This window comes from Anopheles bellator, chromosome 1, assembly GCF_943735745.2.
Source record: "Anopheles bellator chromosome 1, idAnoBellAS_SP24_06.2, whole genome shotgun sequence".
NCBI lineage: Eukaryota > Metazoa > Arthropoda > Insecta > Diptera > Culicidae > Anopheles > Anopheles bellator.
Genome location: NC_071285.1, coordinates 25,540,164 through 25,557,297, shown reverse-complemented (window position 1 = coordinate 25,557,297; position 17,134 = coordinate 25,540,164). Strand labels below are relative to the sequence as shown.

The 17,134-nt window shown below is 48.7% G+C and overlaps 1 protein-coding gene across 1 annotated transcript in view; it reads left to right on the top strand.

Moving 5' to 3' along the window:
• LOC131215299 (protein O-mannosyl-transferase TMTC1-like) overlaps positions 1-17,134 on the top strand; it is a 62,340-nt gene that overhangs the window by 35,677 nt on the left and 9,529 nt on the right. The window contains exons 7-9 of the mRNA XM_058209688.1: positions 14,445-14,566; positions 15,969-16,133; positions 16,251-16,508. Of these exons, the coding sequence (XP_058065671.1) occupies positions 14,445-14,566; positions 15,969-16,133; positions 16,251-16,508 (545 nt within the window). The remainder of the gene's footprint in view (positions 1-14,444; positions 14,567-15,968; positions 16,134-16,250; positions 16,509-17,134) is intronic.

Genomic DNA, 17,134 nt, shown 5'->3' with positions numbered 1-17,134 from the left:
TATTCCATTCCGAATGAGGTATCTCCAAAACATGATTTTTGAACGCTTCAAGAGCTTCTTCGGGCGATGAAAATCGTTGACCACGCAGTTTATTCTTCACGGATGGGAACAAAAAGAAATCATTGGGTGCCAAATCAGGGCTGTACGACGGATGACCCATCAATTCGATGTTTTGAGTGCTCAAATAGTCTCTTGTTTGAGCCGATGTGTGAGAGCTGGCATTGTCATGATGAAGAACAATCCGACGTCTCTTGTTTGTTTTCCTTATTTCACCGAAGATTTCTGGCAAACAGATGGTTGTGTACCACTCAGAATTTACTGTTCTACGATCCTCTAGAGACACTGTTGCAATATGACCAGTTTTTCCGAAGAAACAGGCCACCATTTTCTTTGAAGTGCTTCGTGTGCGAACAACTTTTGTTGGATTTGGTTCATCTTGGAACACCCATACAGTCGACTGCTGCTTACTTTCGGGCTCATACGAATATATCCATGATTCGTCACCTGTCACGATTTTATAAACGTCTTTTGAAGCACCGCGATTGTATTTCTGAAGCATTTCTTTGCACCAATCGACACGAGCCTTTTTTTGAGCGATTGTCAAATTATGTGGGATCCAACGTGAACATAATTTTCGCACAGCTAAGTGTTCATGTAAAATCGCATATATGCTGGTGGAACTAATGCTTAGGGATGCCTCAATCTCACAATAGGTTACATGACGATCTTGCTTAATCATTTCGTGCACAGCATCGATGTTTTCTGGCACTACAGTCGATTTTGGACGACCTTCACGAAACTCGTCGGACAGCGAACTACGACCACGATTGAATTCACTATACCAGCGATACACAGTGGTTTTTGATGGAGCATCATCGCCAAAAGTCAAATTAAGTTGATTGACGCACTCTTGTTGTAATAATCCACGTCGAAAGTCGTAAAAAATCATCGCTCGAAAATGTTCACGATTCAGTTCCATTTTTTTGCCGAGACGAAACTTTCAACTAAATATAAAATAAACAAATAGCGTCCGTATGACAAAATGTTCTGAGTACGTATGTCGTCAAAAATGTCAAACTTTACGATGGAACCATCACATGGACTCACATGACATCAGTGTTGCCAATTCCCGAAATATAAATAGTGACCTTCGTAGTTGAGCTTGATGATTTGCGTTGTTTTATTCATATTCTCAACAACCGATCTGCCAGAGCTTGACAGCATTTTCACCGGACGCCAATGAACGACAGCAGTGAGATATTGAGCAAGGGCTAGGCTAGACATTGTGCTAGTGTCAAGCTCTGTAGTTATCGTTTTGCCAGTTCGCTCTATTTTTTGTTTTTTTTTTCGTCCACTACGGACTCGAGAGAAAACAGTACATGGTCAAGTTATTTTGGGGAAATTCTAAAAGCTAGAATGTTTTTGGTCCCATAATTCGAGCCATGCAACAACAATAAACGCAGGTCTTCAAAGCCAAAAAAGCATAGAAATAATCTATGTCCTCTTGGCGAATATTGCTTAAAAATAGACACAAATTGAATACTCGGACGAGGCGCTTTTCGCAGTTTTTAGCTTATTCTGGGCTTGCTATCTAGAGCTCACTGTCACGGCCAAGGTCCGATGTTCTTTTTGAAGGCTTTTTACAATATTTTTTTCTATACGATTACGCTCGTCAGTCAGCGTGGTGATTCTTTGTGAGTATTTTCGGCCAAGCACAGCTGGATGGTTTCCCGAAACTGGCATCGAAAGAGATTGTCGTAAATTATTAAATTTCCATCATTCTGTTCGTCGTATTTTTGTTGTTCGCGAATTCGAGCGGATCGAACCAAACATATCGATCTTCTTCGCTCCGTTTCAAGTATCTCCCACTTCCGCAGTCGGCCGCTTTCTGCGCACCATCAGCTCATTATTCACTCACAGGAACGTGCGGAAAAATGGGCTGCAGGCGAAGACGGGCTTGTTCGGGGTTCGGGAACGGGCGCGAAAGAAAGCGCAGCACCAAATTGAAGTGGTATCGATAACGACGTCAACAACGCGTCGTGACGCCAAGCAAGAAGCCCTCGGAGGAGCTGACGAAAGCGAAAGAAAGGGCGATGAAAATGATGAACCGCCAGGAAGACGGCAAGAACGCAAACGAAAATGGCACCGGAAAATGGGATAACAAACAGCTCGTTGCGCCGAATACATTTCGCTGACGTACGGATTCACGGAGTCTCTGTTCACACCATCACCGCGAGTCGTGGAGTCTTCAAATTCAATTCCACCCATCCCGGCCACCCTGCCCGGGGAGGGCCTCTTGGGCGGGTGTTCCCTTCATTGGAACCACGGTACAGTCAATCTCGGCACATCCACTCAGCTCATTAGAACAAATGGGCTTCATTTCCCAATCACTCATTCTTAATTTCGTACCGGGCCCCGTGCGTTCGCCACGGGCCCGGCTCGGCCACTCAACGCCGAGCCCATCAACCGAATCCCGGCGGCGTATCGATATCCTACCGAGGACCATCTGCGATAAAGAGCGCGCCCCGGCGAAGAAAAGCGCAAGCGAAAACAAAATAAAACCAAGACTTCCGGCGTGGTATGGTTGATTTATCTCTCGTTTAGGCAGAGATTTTTCTTCCAGCTGGGGAGGACCGTGACCGGAGCACCCGAACCCGGACAGGTCCTGGGTGGTGCGGTTCTTGTTCATCTAATTTTCTTGATCCACGCGGCACCCAACGCGCCACCGTTTGCCACAGTTTCCAAACACCAATTTCCAAGCGAATCGGGAACGAGCCACAAGGCGTGGAATCGTTGCCAAAACAGGGAACCACTTCACAGGGAAGGTCTTAGGGGAGCCGCCTCCAGCTCTCGCCCGAAACCAAACATACTTATGTTAACGTCGACACCTTCCACCTACAGCTACAGCATCATCATTACGCACGCGATGCAAGACCGCAGAACCCGCCCTGGGCCACCGCCGGTGACGGTGCCTTCGCAAATTATACTGTTTTAATGCCCAAGCCAGCCAGCTACTGCTGGTGAGCCTACCGAGACGAACGGAACATCAGCTTCAGGCAGCAGCCTCCAAACCTCATTATTGCCGTATCTTGCACAGCACGGGCCACTAGCTTCAATGAGCCCGTCACGGCAATGGCACTGTGGGCTCGAGCGCTTGAGTGTAATTGTTCCAAAATCAATTAACGGTTGGAAGAAAATTTTGCGTATTTTTATTTATTTATTTATTTATTTATTTATTTATTTATTTATTTATTTATTTATTTATTTATTTATTTATTTATTTATTTATTTATTTATTTATTTATTTATTTATTTATTTATTTATTTATTTATTTATTTATTTATTTATTTATTTATTTATTTATTTATTTTCTTATTTATTTATGTTATTATTATTAAGTTTCACTCATTTCTACTATAGTGTTGTAATTTTTGTTCATTTAATCTTCCTACATGTTATGAAATTATAAGTAATTCTGTTTGGAACGCTCTTTACGATATCGGTCTCCTGATTCATGCAATTTGTTACTAATCCGTTTGTCAAACGCTGGGCCAAGACTACATTTCATTGCAAGCCACTCCACTACACGTTCCCGAGTTACACCGTGTCAGATGCGAAACAATAAACTCTGTGTGTGCGTGGCTGAGGACACGTATCGGTCCGCGACCGATACACAAATACGCGGTCCACGCTCAAAGGCACACTGCTTCAGCGCCGATGTTCGGCTTCTTGCTTGGCTTGCTTTTATGTGTTACCAATCAATCAAGAATCCGCTGTTCGATCACCACCGGGCACAGCATATGGTCCGCCTGGGTGGTGGCGGAGGAGAGCACGAACGATCCTTCGACGGCACCGACTTCGATGACGACGGCGACGTGTAGGATTTCCCTTTTCCTGCCGCCGGTTAGTGTTGTTATTTGCGGCCGTTGATTGATGGGTCGCAACGAATCGCATCGAGCGGGTGTGGGTGCGGTGGGATCAGGATACGCGGACCGGGGTGGGCGAGGTCAGGATACGTGTGAACCCCGAACCGGTGAACCCCTCCCGGAGCCAGCAGCTCCGAAATGTAGCGGCAGTAAATTGATAAGTGAATTAGATAAATGACGTTTTATGTAACTTTCACTCTTTATCCTTCGCCCGGGTCCGCTCCGCTGACAGCCACCCTGCATCCCACTTATGTTTGGTCATATTGTGGGGCGTTTTTTTCTGGGGGCGACCTGGGTGAGCCGTGCCGGGAGTTCATGTTTCACGGCGGACGCCATAAATTTGCAGGCGCTTGGCCCAAGAGCCTACGCCACCTTCTGACTGACAGTTTCGGTCGTATTGGGTTTGGTCCTTCTTCTTCTTCTTCCGGCCGACCGATTGCGTGACAGGGATTTGCGTCAACCATAAATTGCCTGTTCTCGCCGCCGAAGCTCGACGTATGATCACCGAAATAAACGTACACCCTCCCCGCGTTGCCGATTGGGTGTCAGTCTCGACTACAAGAGGTCGTTATCGAGTACGGGCCGAGAACTCATGACAGCTTAAGATAAATGACGCGCTCGCTGAGACCTCCGAGAGAAGAGCTGACGAACGTTTTGGGAGACAATGCATTGGCCGGGGGCCATTGTGGAGTTGTTTACCGGGATAGAAGGCCCGGGATTGTCGGTTGGCCACATTGACATATTTATTCTTGTTTACTTCAAACGTTACCGATTGGTTTATGTTAACATTTGTTTCAAGCCGTGTGTCTCAATGGACACTGCACGAATCGGGGCAGTCAGCTGGGTCGCAGATTTCGCACACGTCCTGGCTATCGACCTCGTACGTCCGAACGGCAGTTAGCTCTAAAAACAAATCAAGTCAGGTCAAAGTTGAAGTCCGAGGTACCAAACGCCTCTCGTCTTACGTGGATCGTAGTAGTCGTGCACGATGACGTGCGCCGGTCGCTTGAAGGCCACCTGCACCCGTCTGTAAGCCGTGACCAGGAAGCAGTTCTGCTCGATTCCCATGTTGTTGTAGTAGAGCACAACCGAGGTGCCTCCGAACCGGATTTCGATATTCTGCAAGAAAAGTAGGCCGTTGCTAACGAGACCCATACCGGCCGGGAGCTCTACTTACGCTTATGGGATTGGCGGTGGTTTTCTCGCTGATGGGTTTACTGTCAACGACGTACCCACTTGGGAAGAAGACTTCAACCAGCGCCATGTTGGACCGCTCGTCGACCAGTTTCGGTATGAAGCTGCTACATACGTACAGCTCCAGCTTGCTGTCGAGAGTGCTGTTTCGTCGGACCACGTCCAGATTGAACTGCGGACGGAACCGGCTCAGCTCCAGCGCGTACTCGTACGAGACCTGCAGCAACCCAAACCCAAAGCCTGCCACTTGGAACTCTAGTTTGTTGGTGTTTTCCGTGAACTCGTCGTAGCTCATTTGCTCAATGTTGAGCGACGTGACGCGGAACTCTTTGCGCCGCTGTGGATAGATCAGCTGGATCGAGTAGTCGTTGCGCGCGGGTGAGATCTTTTCGGCCAGCTTGGTGAGGGCCTTTAGGCCTACGAACGTGTCCTGCGTACGCGGGAAGCTTCCGGTTTCGTACCGTTGGTCCACGAGCCAACGCATAACCGCCGTACCATCGACGTACCGCTCGGCCAGCACGAGTGACAGTAGGGCGTAGGCCGTGGTTTCGACTTTGTTGACCGACCGGTGCCAGTGTCGTTCGGTTTCGTTCTTCGAGGTCGTGCTCAGGTCCATCAGCTTTGCTAGCGCCTCGTGCTTTTGATAATGATTGTTCAGCCACAGTGCATAAGTGACGAGTGACAGATCGTACGCATCCTTCATACCTGGCAGGTTGCCGGTGATGTACCGCACCGCTTTCTCGATCACCTGCGGGTACTTCAACGCCGCACTTTCGTTCTCCAGAAATGCAATCAGTACGTACGACGTCAACGCTACCCCGTTTCGTAGGCCACCCTGCATATCCTTGTGGTAGACGGCACCGGCAGCATCGAACCGTCCGGAGCTGTGCTGTTTCTTGGCCAGCCAGTCAAACGCTTTCAGTATCATCGCGGCATCCACGTCCGGTAGGTACTTGGAGGCTATCTGCATCGAGTTTCCGACGAAAGCCGTCAGAAAGACACTTCCCTCGGAGCTAGGCCACAGACCGAACGAGCCATCTGACAGCCGGTATTTCATTTGGTTCTGGTAGCCGAGCTTCAGGAGACCCTCTGCCTTGCTCATCAGGTGTTGCTCCTTGGACCCGATCGCGGTCAGATAGTCCAGCACCAGGATGTTGGGCACGAAGCGGATCATGTTCTGTTCGCCACAACCACTGGGAACGCTGAGCAGGTTGTTCAGATTCTTCAACACCGTGGTCAGTATGTTGGCTGGAAAGGAAAAAAGAGCCGAATCTATTATCGGCATACGCGGTAGAATCGCGGCAAGGGCACACTCACGGACAAGGGTAAACTCGATCTTTTGCGAACCACGATCGGCGTTCCTGTCGATATCCAACACCATTGCAAACGACTGGTTTCGGTAGGTGTCGTGCGAGAAGAACCGCGAACTTGACTTGCGCTGTACCAAGCTCTCCGGCAACACACGGATCGCTTTTTCGATCCCATCCATTTCGCTCTGGCTGCCACGATCAATTGAAGCACTGATCCGTACCACCATCTCACCGATTGTAAGCGATTTTACCAGAAATGAAATGGGAACTCCGACGTTCGGCGGAACGGTGACCGATTTGGTGTAACTTGAGTCTTTGGCAGATGGTCCGATATACTCCATTTGGTTGTCTACAATGTGCATCGTCACCTTGGCCTTTCCTGGTAGATTGCTGAAAAGGGTGAACTGTAACAGTACCGCTTCGCCACGCTTAATGGAGTACGGCAGGTTGTCCACGATGTAGAACGGCTGAACGGTTTTGAATTCGATCGGTTTCTTAATGATCCCCAACCCGTACACCGGATCGATGGAGAATCCCGTGACCTGCCAAGAGGTCGTCGAGTCTGGTACCCCTTCCTCCAGCATGGACGATCCCGATTGAGGCATACTTAGGTTTGTCCACAGGAAAGACTCCAAAAAGTTTGTCCTATACGACACTGACTTTGACCGAGAGATTCTTCGAGAAAGTAGGCCAGCTCGGCCAGTGTTTGCTGAAAGGGAGAAAATGGCCGACAAAAGTGTAAGAATATGATAGACTAGAGAGCATTGTCTGAGTTGGAAGGCTGTTACCGTTGAGGAAAGATATGCCTTCTCGCAAGAGAGCGATCAGCCCGAAGCTCTGAAAGAATGCGAGTCTGCTAAGTCTTCTTTGCGAAATCGCGACGACATTGTACTCACTCCGAAAGGATCGAAAATATTTTCCTCGATCGAATGTAGTCCATCGAATGCTTTCACCGCGTCGTCCCAATACAGATCGTGATCTTTGCTGAATTGTAGCAAACTTTTATCGTACGCCGCCAGAGCCACGTACGATCCAGGGTGACCGGTCATCGTGAGCTTAAGAGTTTCGCCGGGTTTCACTTGGTTTTTATCAATTTTTAAATCGAACTACGAATCAAAGATTACACGTCAAATATTCGACCGACCAAATCAAAGACTGATCCGTTTGCTTACATTGTTTTGGAAGTCCGCAAAGTCCAGGTCTACGAAATCGTAGACCACGATATTGTTGGAGGTAGTGGCCACAATTATCTTCGCTTTCGGGATCATCTTCTCCGATGGCTTCAACTTGAGGAGATGTGTGGTTACATTGCTGAGCGGTACGAAGCCTGAGTCAATAAGGTCACCCTTTGCGATGATGTAGTACAAGTAAAACGACATCTTGTTCGTGCAGGTCACTCGAAGCGAGATTGGAGTATTCGCTTTTGGACTTGAATAAAGAGTTATAATGTATCGTAAAATAGCCATATCTTTACAGGGCGGGTTAGGTGTGCTTACGAGGACTCAAAATTGACCTTCAGAAATGCTCTACTGTCGTGTTGAATCGCATCAATCACCTCTCCCAATATGTCTTGCCCGTCGATTGATACCTTAAATGAAAGATACAGTAAGATATACAAGGTATTCTCGTGATGGTGAATATCTTACTGTTATGTAGAGCTCATCCGTGGATTTGTCCGTATTCAAGGCCAGTTTTGTAAGACCTCTATCATCTGTTTTATAGGTGTTTTTGAAAACAGCAGAAAGGCCATCAACGGTCACCTGAAAGGAAACTCCTTGCGCTGGTCTGCCATCTTGAAATGCTACCTTAACGGCACAGGCATAGAGCGTCCCAGGGCGGAAGGTGGGAGTGTCCCTGATAAGCTCCACACGATACTTGTGTTTGTACACCGTAATGTAGTGCTCTTTGGAGACTGTTCGATCTGCAATAGGCCAGATAGTTTGAACCATTGTAAACTCCCCAAGTGTGCCGTTTACTTACTGGTATGCTTCTCGGTAAACGTGACATTCAGCCGGACACCCTGAGAATCGTCAAAAACCTCTAACTCATTATTGAACTGCACCACCAGCTGACCACTGCCGATCAGTTTCACCATTTTTCTTTGATCAAGTATGTCATCCTCGAGGTAGACGTCTACTATAGCGGAGCCCTCGACGGGCACTCCGACATTGTACTGTGCCGATATCGTAAGGTTTAAGCCCTGATGTTCCTCCAGTGGCACTACCGATGGGTAGACATCCACGTCGTAAGTGGACAGAACGTATTCCTTCACCTCGAACGTCTTTGACGCTAGTTCTTCTTCCTTCGACTGCACCGTGATAGAATAGGTGCCAAGAATCGGTGATGGCGCTATCTGCAGGTCGTTGTCGAACACTCCGTAATGTAGCCGTGCGGCCGACCATTTACGTATGACGTTTCCGTGGGGGTCTTGAACGGTTACATAAACACTTGCTACGCCGACGGGAGGTTTTAGGTCTGTGTCTAAAACGATCGCTCGGAACTGAACCGTGTCGCCTGGTTTGAATACGGGCTTGCTGATTTGTATCAAGCCGGCGAGGGATCTGCTCAACAGCGTCAGGTCCGTCTCTCGGTGAAAGCGTAAGCCACGCTGTCCATCGACGGTGAGCTTGTAGCTGCCGGGCGCGAGATTAGCAGGAAGCTGACCAAGCCAACCAAAAAGAGAGAGCGTGAGGTCAACTGGGATCAGGATCGCTCCCGCATCATACTTACGCTGAAGTGAATCATTCGATTTGTGTTCTGTGGCACTTCGGCATCTTTGGTGACGTTCAGGGTACCGGTGCCGTCCACCGCATGACCTTCGATCCACAGCTTCAGATGGGTGGTTTTCGCATTCGACTCGAAATTGCTGATCACCACCGTGTAGTTCTGATTGGATCGGATATGGTTCGGTGCCACCACCAGAAACCTGCGAACGGTTAAGGACACTGTGGTGTGCTGCTTGCGATCGAGCTTCGAACGTACCCTTGGCTTACGCTGATCAACGACACAAAAACGACTAATCCAATCATCACGAGAAGCCTGCACAGTTTGATTCTGTTCATTCTCAGACATCCGATGCTTCCGTGAGCTAAACTTGAACTGAGCGGTGCGCTGCCTCAAGCTGATTAAGGTTCCGGCCGGCCAAACGGCTAGATAGCGAGGGAATTCCCTGGCATCTTCGGAGACAGAAAAAAATCACACGTAAACAGAAGATAGGAGTAAAGGAGGGTCACGCTCAATCGGCAGAGCGTTGGAGAATAGGCAGTGACCCCGGAGATAAGACCGTGCAGTTAATTAGTCTAACCAAAGGCGATTTAGCGCGATGCAAATGAGCTGTTTGAAGAATATTCTTAAGAAAGCACAGAGCTTTTATTGAGCACCAAACATCTAAATCTAGAACTCTAAATATTCAGATTGTTTTTATACGCAATATTGCGAGGAACACGTTTAACCAGCTTCTCATTTAGGAAGATTAGCCCTAGGAAGATGAAGTTAGTCAGTGATTCTGAATGAATTTCAGTCCAAAATGTGCGGTACTAAGGCGTTACACAGTTTTCTATGTTTTCTATGTTTTATATGAATTCCGTCAGGCTGATCTAAAATAGAAGGGCAAAAAAAGAAAAGAAAAAGAAGCGCATCGATAAAATATGAAAATTTCACCGCTCAAATTTCGATGTTCGTGCTCGGTTCGCATTATCGATGGGCGCCACTAGCACGCTGCATTTGTTTGCGTACTTTTTGTACGTTTTTTTCCTCTCCATGAACCACTTTCTACCGTTGGATTGATCGATAGAATCCGATTTCGTTTGCATTTCAGCCCATTTGATTGATTGCATGAGCCGCGGAATGTATCAAATCCGGCGGCCAGCATGAAACGCTCTTCGTTCTAGTGGCAAAGTTGGAGCTGAAAAGAAACTAAAGGCTTTCTTTTCATCATGTTTTTATTTTAGCCAGGAATTGAGTTGATTGAACTCTTGTATTCCCATTGAGTGTCCGCTGTGGATGGGTTTCGGTGAACTCAGCTTTACATCAATTAATGATCTGTAGTAAATTAAAAAAAGTTTGAACACCATTCAATCAATCGATCGATTTTATACCCTTATTTGGATTTTCAGTCATCGACACTAACAACGCCTGACGTACCTGATTCATTATGTCCGAGAACAGAACCAGTGAAAGAAAGTGACGCAAGACAGACGCACACAAGACGATACTGATGAAATTTCCTTTCAGGATATTACACTGAATTGCGCACCATAACGACACTGCGTGGGACCGAGCATCCTTTCCAATTCGGACGCCCGTCGTTCCCCGTCTGGTGGTTTTTTCGTTTTCACTCCCCATCACAGACCATCATCACCTTCTTCTGATGACACGCCGCCGCCTCGTCCAGGGAACCCGCCCCGGCACGTCTTCGCAAGGCTACCCCGTAAAAATGTCGGTCCCGTCAGCACTCTCCGGCACGTAATTCAATTGAATGTCCATCAGAACGCCACCCGGGTCCGGTAACTAAATAAATACAGAGACCCATCCCTAGCGGCGGGATAGAAAGAGAGCGAGAGAGATAGAGAGCGAATCCTTTGTGCCGAGCGAGATGCAGCATAGCAAAATAATCAAAATTTCATTTATTTGCCCATCCGTTGCCCGGTGGGTTATGGGCTGCTTTGTTGTGTCGCTCCGTCTGTTGTCGGAGAATGTGTATTTATAGACTTCTGCCGATGGGAACGGATTCACGCAGGACACCAGGACTTTGATCTGCGGAGCGCTTCCCAGCGTGCGACATCAAATCAGATGACTTTATTAGGACCGGCCACATTCTGCCCCGCACCGAGAAGAAATTCGCCTCGAGAGTCGAAAGTAGAACCGTGGAAACCGCAGAACCGAACGAGTCCGAGTTGGCCAAGTGTTTGGGTGGGCCGGAGGGGTCCAAAGTAGACAAAAACAAGCGAATGGCAACAAGATTTCCGATTTGCGGAAGTGGCCCAAAAGTGAAAGTCTTATCCCGTCCAATCTCATAAAACCACCCGAATCATTGCCCGGGCGCACGCACGCTGGCCTAATAAAGTCCAGAACCGTACGCGGGGCACGCTTCACGCTCATAAATACCCGCACTCGATGCTATGCTTTTCGAGTGGTGGGCGCTTCGCAACATGGCCGCTTCGCCCCCTTACAGACACATACGCTGGAGTTGGAGTTCGGTCGGACTTTGGTGGCGTCTGATTGTGGCTGGGCCGATCAATTGGGTTTATGAACATCGAAGAGCATAAAGAGGTGGGTTCTTGAGCCTTTTTTCTTCCCCCTCCTGAGCAGCGGGTATTGAATAGGACACCGCACACACACCGTTAAGTGACTCCCTTGACTCCCAATCGTAGGGAAGCTTGGGGCTCGGGCAAGTACTTGGGAAGGCCGGGCCAGTACCATAAATAGACGAAATGAAATTAGTCGTGGGTTGCACTTCACTTGACCTGGCGGGGCACACACAGGGAGGGAGGAGAGGCGGCGGCAGCAATCAATTCACTTTTTATCGCATTGGCCCATTAGAAATGAACTTCCTTTCCCGTAGTGTCCGTAGAGTTTCGAAAAGAGAGTTTTCAGGGTGAGCAGGAAATTAATTTTCTTCCTTTGCCCCGACAGCGTCGGGGGAAGCGTTTTTCTCCTTCGGCCATCGGCCAGGGAACAAGTTAAAACAAGTTCCTGGTTCCCGCACACGGGAAAATAGTGGCACCGTGTGGCTCCGGGGACAGGCGGACACAAAATGGCCGAATCGAAATAGCAGGCTGGGGCTGGCAAATGCCGCAAATTCCTCACCAACGTTCAGGTTCGCGATTGTCTTGTGGTCCGTGAGCAAGCACCGTTCGGTAACAATCACATTTATGGGTTTAGGAAAATTAGGACCCACAGCCAGCATCTCTTGCCTTCGCCAGCAGATTTGCAGCACAGCATCGTGGTTTGATTTAATCACTTCTAACGAACTACTACCTGGCGATCCATTAATATGTTGGGAAACTTTTTCCCTTCGCTTAATCCGGTTTTAAGAGACTGTTCTACGTTTGACTCATTTAGCTGCAAGGGTTTGTTTTCGTATTGTCACTGGATGATAGTACTCTAGGCGGTAGTCCATTCAGCGGTCATTCATCGAAAACAACAAGATGGTTATAGTATTGTTTATTTTCAACGTCCTCGGAAATTGGCTTTTCTAACGATCAATCGGAGTGTCTCGACCGTAGATGAACCTGGATCAATTCATTGCTTTCTAAGCGAAGGACCTGAGTTCGAACCCTGACGATGAAGGCGGTATTTTTATACGGCTCTGAGGCTCTCATTATAATAAAAAAAACGAAACGTTTAAATCGGAACAATTCAAATAAAACACTACTAGACCTAAAATTCACCAAAAGACCAAGAACCAAAAGAAAGGACCAATGACCAAATCCGAGCTTCTTGGGACAAACAATGGCAAAGACAAAACAATAGTAAAATCTATCAAATCAGACCGATCTAATGAGCAGACGAAGAAATAAATCGGTAAAATGGAGTTTTGGAGCAAATGTAAAATAGACGCAACCAGAAAATAGCCTTATCGGTTTAGTCCATCTGGTATAAAGTAACTCCAAGAAATCAAGCTAAAATCACCAACAGAAACTATTTGAAATGACTTCTTCTCACCAAACACTAACGAATGAGACCCTATCCCAGCCTCTCATAACGACTCGAAGTGGACAAAACCCGACCCGAATGGACGTGCGGACCATAAATAATTGTCGCCGCTGCTGTGTAGTGCACGCATTTCATTTGTGCGCCAACCACCAACAGCTCACACCGTGGGGACACCGCAAGGACATCGCCGAGGACACCGCTACCAAACCACCAATTAATTACGCGACCATTTGTTGCCCATGTGTTGCCGTCAGGTTGCCAGCCGCGCCCCCTCGGGAAGGACTGGCCACCGAGCCGCGAGCCTTGAGTCTCGGACCCGTGGTTAATTGAATCCTTTGAAAGGATGCTGGACCCGCACGGGACCTTCGGTAAATAATTGATTGGGCACGGCACGGCACGTTGGGGTACAGCACTTGATGGGGACTGAGAGGGGCTTTCCTGTGTGTTGTTCTCACGGGCAGGACACATCATCCGGCTCGGTAGGAAGCTCGGCATCGCCACGTAGTTTGACTCCTTCAAGACCTCGCACGGTGTCACATCTCGGCTGTTGTTTTCTCTCTCTCTCCCGGATAAAACAATCCGCTCCGAAATCAGTAACTACATACTCGGGATGCGCGTGCGGCCTATAATGTGGTTCCTTTTCGGAGGTTTCCAGTGTCCTTTACCACCCTAAGCACTCGGACTGTGGTAACGTTATGAATAAATTAAGTAAACTTTTAGTTAAAATCTGGCCCTGACTCCGATTCCGTCCCGTGAAGTCTGCGGCAGGCAGCGACATGTCTCGGTGGGTGCAACGCCCGGCCACCGTCGGTTTTCGTTCCGAAGGAGCTCGGACTGGGCCGGCAACCGGCCCATCATTACTCTATTATGGTTTTCTCGAATGACTTCCCGCCCAGCCTTGGTTGGAACGTGTCCTTGCGTGCGTCCGCTCCCCCCGTTAGCTGATGTGTTCGTTCGCTGGCCTAACGGGGGACGAACTTTTTCTCATCTCATTCGTATTCATTAAACGGTGCGGCCCGACCGGACACAGACGGAGCGGACTTCCAACATGGCGGCGCCCGATCGGCGTCGATTTTTGGGGTGGCCGACCGGCCGGCCGGTGTTGGGTGAAAAACAAACGGGAAAATCCCGCACCGGAAGCGGAAAGAAAACCGTCCCAAGGACTGCGCTTCGATTCCGGGCGAGGCTGAAAATTCACTGATTTTCCACCAGCATCCAGCATCAGTCTCGGGGCATTTCCTTCGCCCGCGACATGTTCATTTGGGTCGGCCGGGGCCGCCCTTTTGTGCTTGTGTATTAGTTTACTGCCTTCGTCCGTCTGAATTGCGCTTTCCTTCCGTCCGTTTTTTTTTGCAGCATCAACGTCACGTGCCGCTAGTGCTGGGCCTCCTGCTGCTGGTGCTGCCGTTCCTGCCCGCCACGAACCTCGTCGTAACGGTGGGCTTCGTCGTGGCCGAGCGTGTCCTGTACATTCCGAGGTAAGTTGTATTTCGCCATTCGCAGCCGTTCCCCTCCCTGGGTTCACCGGAGTTGCGGTTCCGCGGGAATGGGGAAATGTTTCAATTCCCCAAATGCCGGTGTCTGGAATGGGTGCGAAGAATGGGGCATCGAAGCCGGGCCGGGAAAAATCCCCACCTGAGCGCGGTAGGCCTCTGAGGCGGAATGTGAACCTTCGCCACCGGCGCGGTCCTTCCGATGCACTTCTTTTCTCGACTTTCGAAAAGTAACAAACCACCCGGAACAAAAAAAAAAAAGAAGGGACCACATAAAAGCGCCTCCCAAATCAGACCAATTACTCTACCGAGTCTGGGCCGGTATGGAGGGTCGACAAAAAATGCCGGAATGCCGGTCGAGAAGACCGCAACAGAAAAAGAAGGAAAAGGAAACGACTCCGCTCAGCACACAACTTTAATTGCAAACGCGCAGCTGCAGGTGTCGGTGGTAGACGCCAAATAGACATCTCGGAGCGCCCGGTCGAAGAACGCAACTTTTAAGTGGACCGAAGAAAGGCGAAACTTTTCCATTTTTATAAAGCGCGAAAGCGGGCAGCAAACTTTCACGGAGCATCGCGCACCCACAACGCGCGTTGTCACTATCGCCACTAGCTGTGTGCTAGAGTTCCGCCACGGATCGCACATGTGGCCCGCCCTTGGCTGGCTGCAGCACTTTGTGGGACTAAATTAATTAGTCCGCGCAAAGTGGCGAAAAAGGGGATTTTTTTTCTAAATGACAGCCTTTTATGCTGATTTCTGTGTTGGAACGTCGGAGAGCTCGCTTTTCTTGGTCCTTAGTTTGACACGTTTGCGATGGATTTAAACAGTGCTCTTCGTTTTTGAAATACTTCCACCGGATTTCTGCTTAATCGTTGTTTCAAGTATGTTTAGAGGTTTGTTTGTTTTCTTTTTCTGCTTTGTTTAGCGTTTTGGTTTGTTTCTTCTATCGTTTTTCTATTTATTTTCCTCAAAGCTCTCGGTTTTGGAGCAATTTACAAGGATCTTTTAACATGTTTCTCTTCTCTCTCTGTCTGTTTAAGCTTGTTCTCAATACATCCCTATCTACTCATTGTTACCATTTGTTTCTTTCAAGTATATTTCTTTATTTTGTTTCCAATTTCGTTATTCTATTATATTTTATTTTTATTTATCTATCACATCTTACACTACCAAAAGTGTCGTTAAAGTATAAACGACAATATCGAAAATGTCCGACTGTTTGGTTCGGTGGAGATCCCAGGGGTAAATATAAACAGTGGACCTACAATTTGAGTTAATTTTTGGGTATCCACCGGAAATGAAGCGGGCCCTCATTTTCGATGGATGTGACCCTAATAAACTGAACGGGCGACCAACTGAACCCGCTGCCGCTTCTGTCGTGTTCCAGCATGGGCTGCCTGATCCTGGTCGTGTACGGTGCGCAGCGGCTCTGGGAGCGCTTTCGGGCCGCACGGAAACCGATCCTGTTCCTCGGTGCCATCCTGCTGACGGCCGGCTGTCTGAAAACCATCGCCCGGAATCGCGACTGGAGCTCCCGGGAAGCGTTGCTACGGTATGCTATACGGATAACCCGCATCACCCTCCACATCCCGATCCCGTACCGCCCTCTCCTCCCCGATTCAACCATGATGAAAATCATTTAAAACGGACTCCGCATTCGCACGGACAGGTCGGGCCTGCAGACGCTGCCGCACAACGCCAAAATGCACTACAATTTCGGCAATTTCCTGCGGGACTCGTCGAAGCCGGAACCGGCCATCGCCCACTACCGGGAGGCGCTGCGGCTCTGGCCGTCGTACGCCAGCGCCCACAACAACCTCGGCACGCTGATGCCCCGCTTCGAGACGGCCGAGTATCACTTTCGGGAAGCGATCAAATATTCATCCGAACACATTAACGCCCACTACAATCTAGGCCAATTATACCGGTAAGTAGCGGGGTGAGGGGACGGGTTGAGGTGCACGTGGGATCGTCCTGAGCCGCCGACGGGGCTGACCTCAACCGGGCTGCCCGGGTATCGCTGACAACCAATTTGTCTCATTGTTGTCGGTTTTTATTTCATTTCGTTTTGTTTTTCGGGCGGCCAGGACACGGAGGGACCGCTGCACTTCCGGGTATCGATCCGGTCGGCGGGGCGGTCTCCGAGGGCATGTAATTTAATCAGGGAATTGGGACTACGCTACGTTAAAAGTTGTATCGCAGGACGTAAAAAATCTTCCCTAGCTTCGGCAGAAAAGCTCTCCGCGCGGTCGATTCGATGCATCCTGTGCCCGGTGGTCTTGAGGGAATGCGGCTTCGGAGCACTAGCGAGTCCGAGCTGTGCTGTGAGGTGGTCGTCCTATCAGTTCCGTATTACAATTTTACCCGTTCACTTTGCTCTTCCTTGACCATTTTCCCATTGTGTTGAGATCGTTGCTTTAAAGTGGAATGTTCCGGTTCCTGGTTTCTGTTTGCGTTGACTTCCTAACGGTTTATTGATTTTCTGTCAATTTATTTACTTTAAAGACACTTTGTTCGTTAAAACGAACGAAATCGACAATATTGAGTACGCAG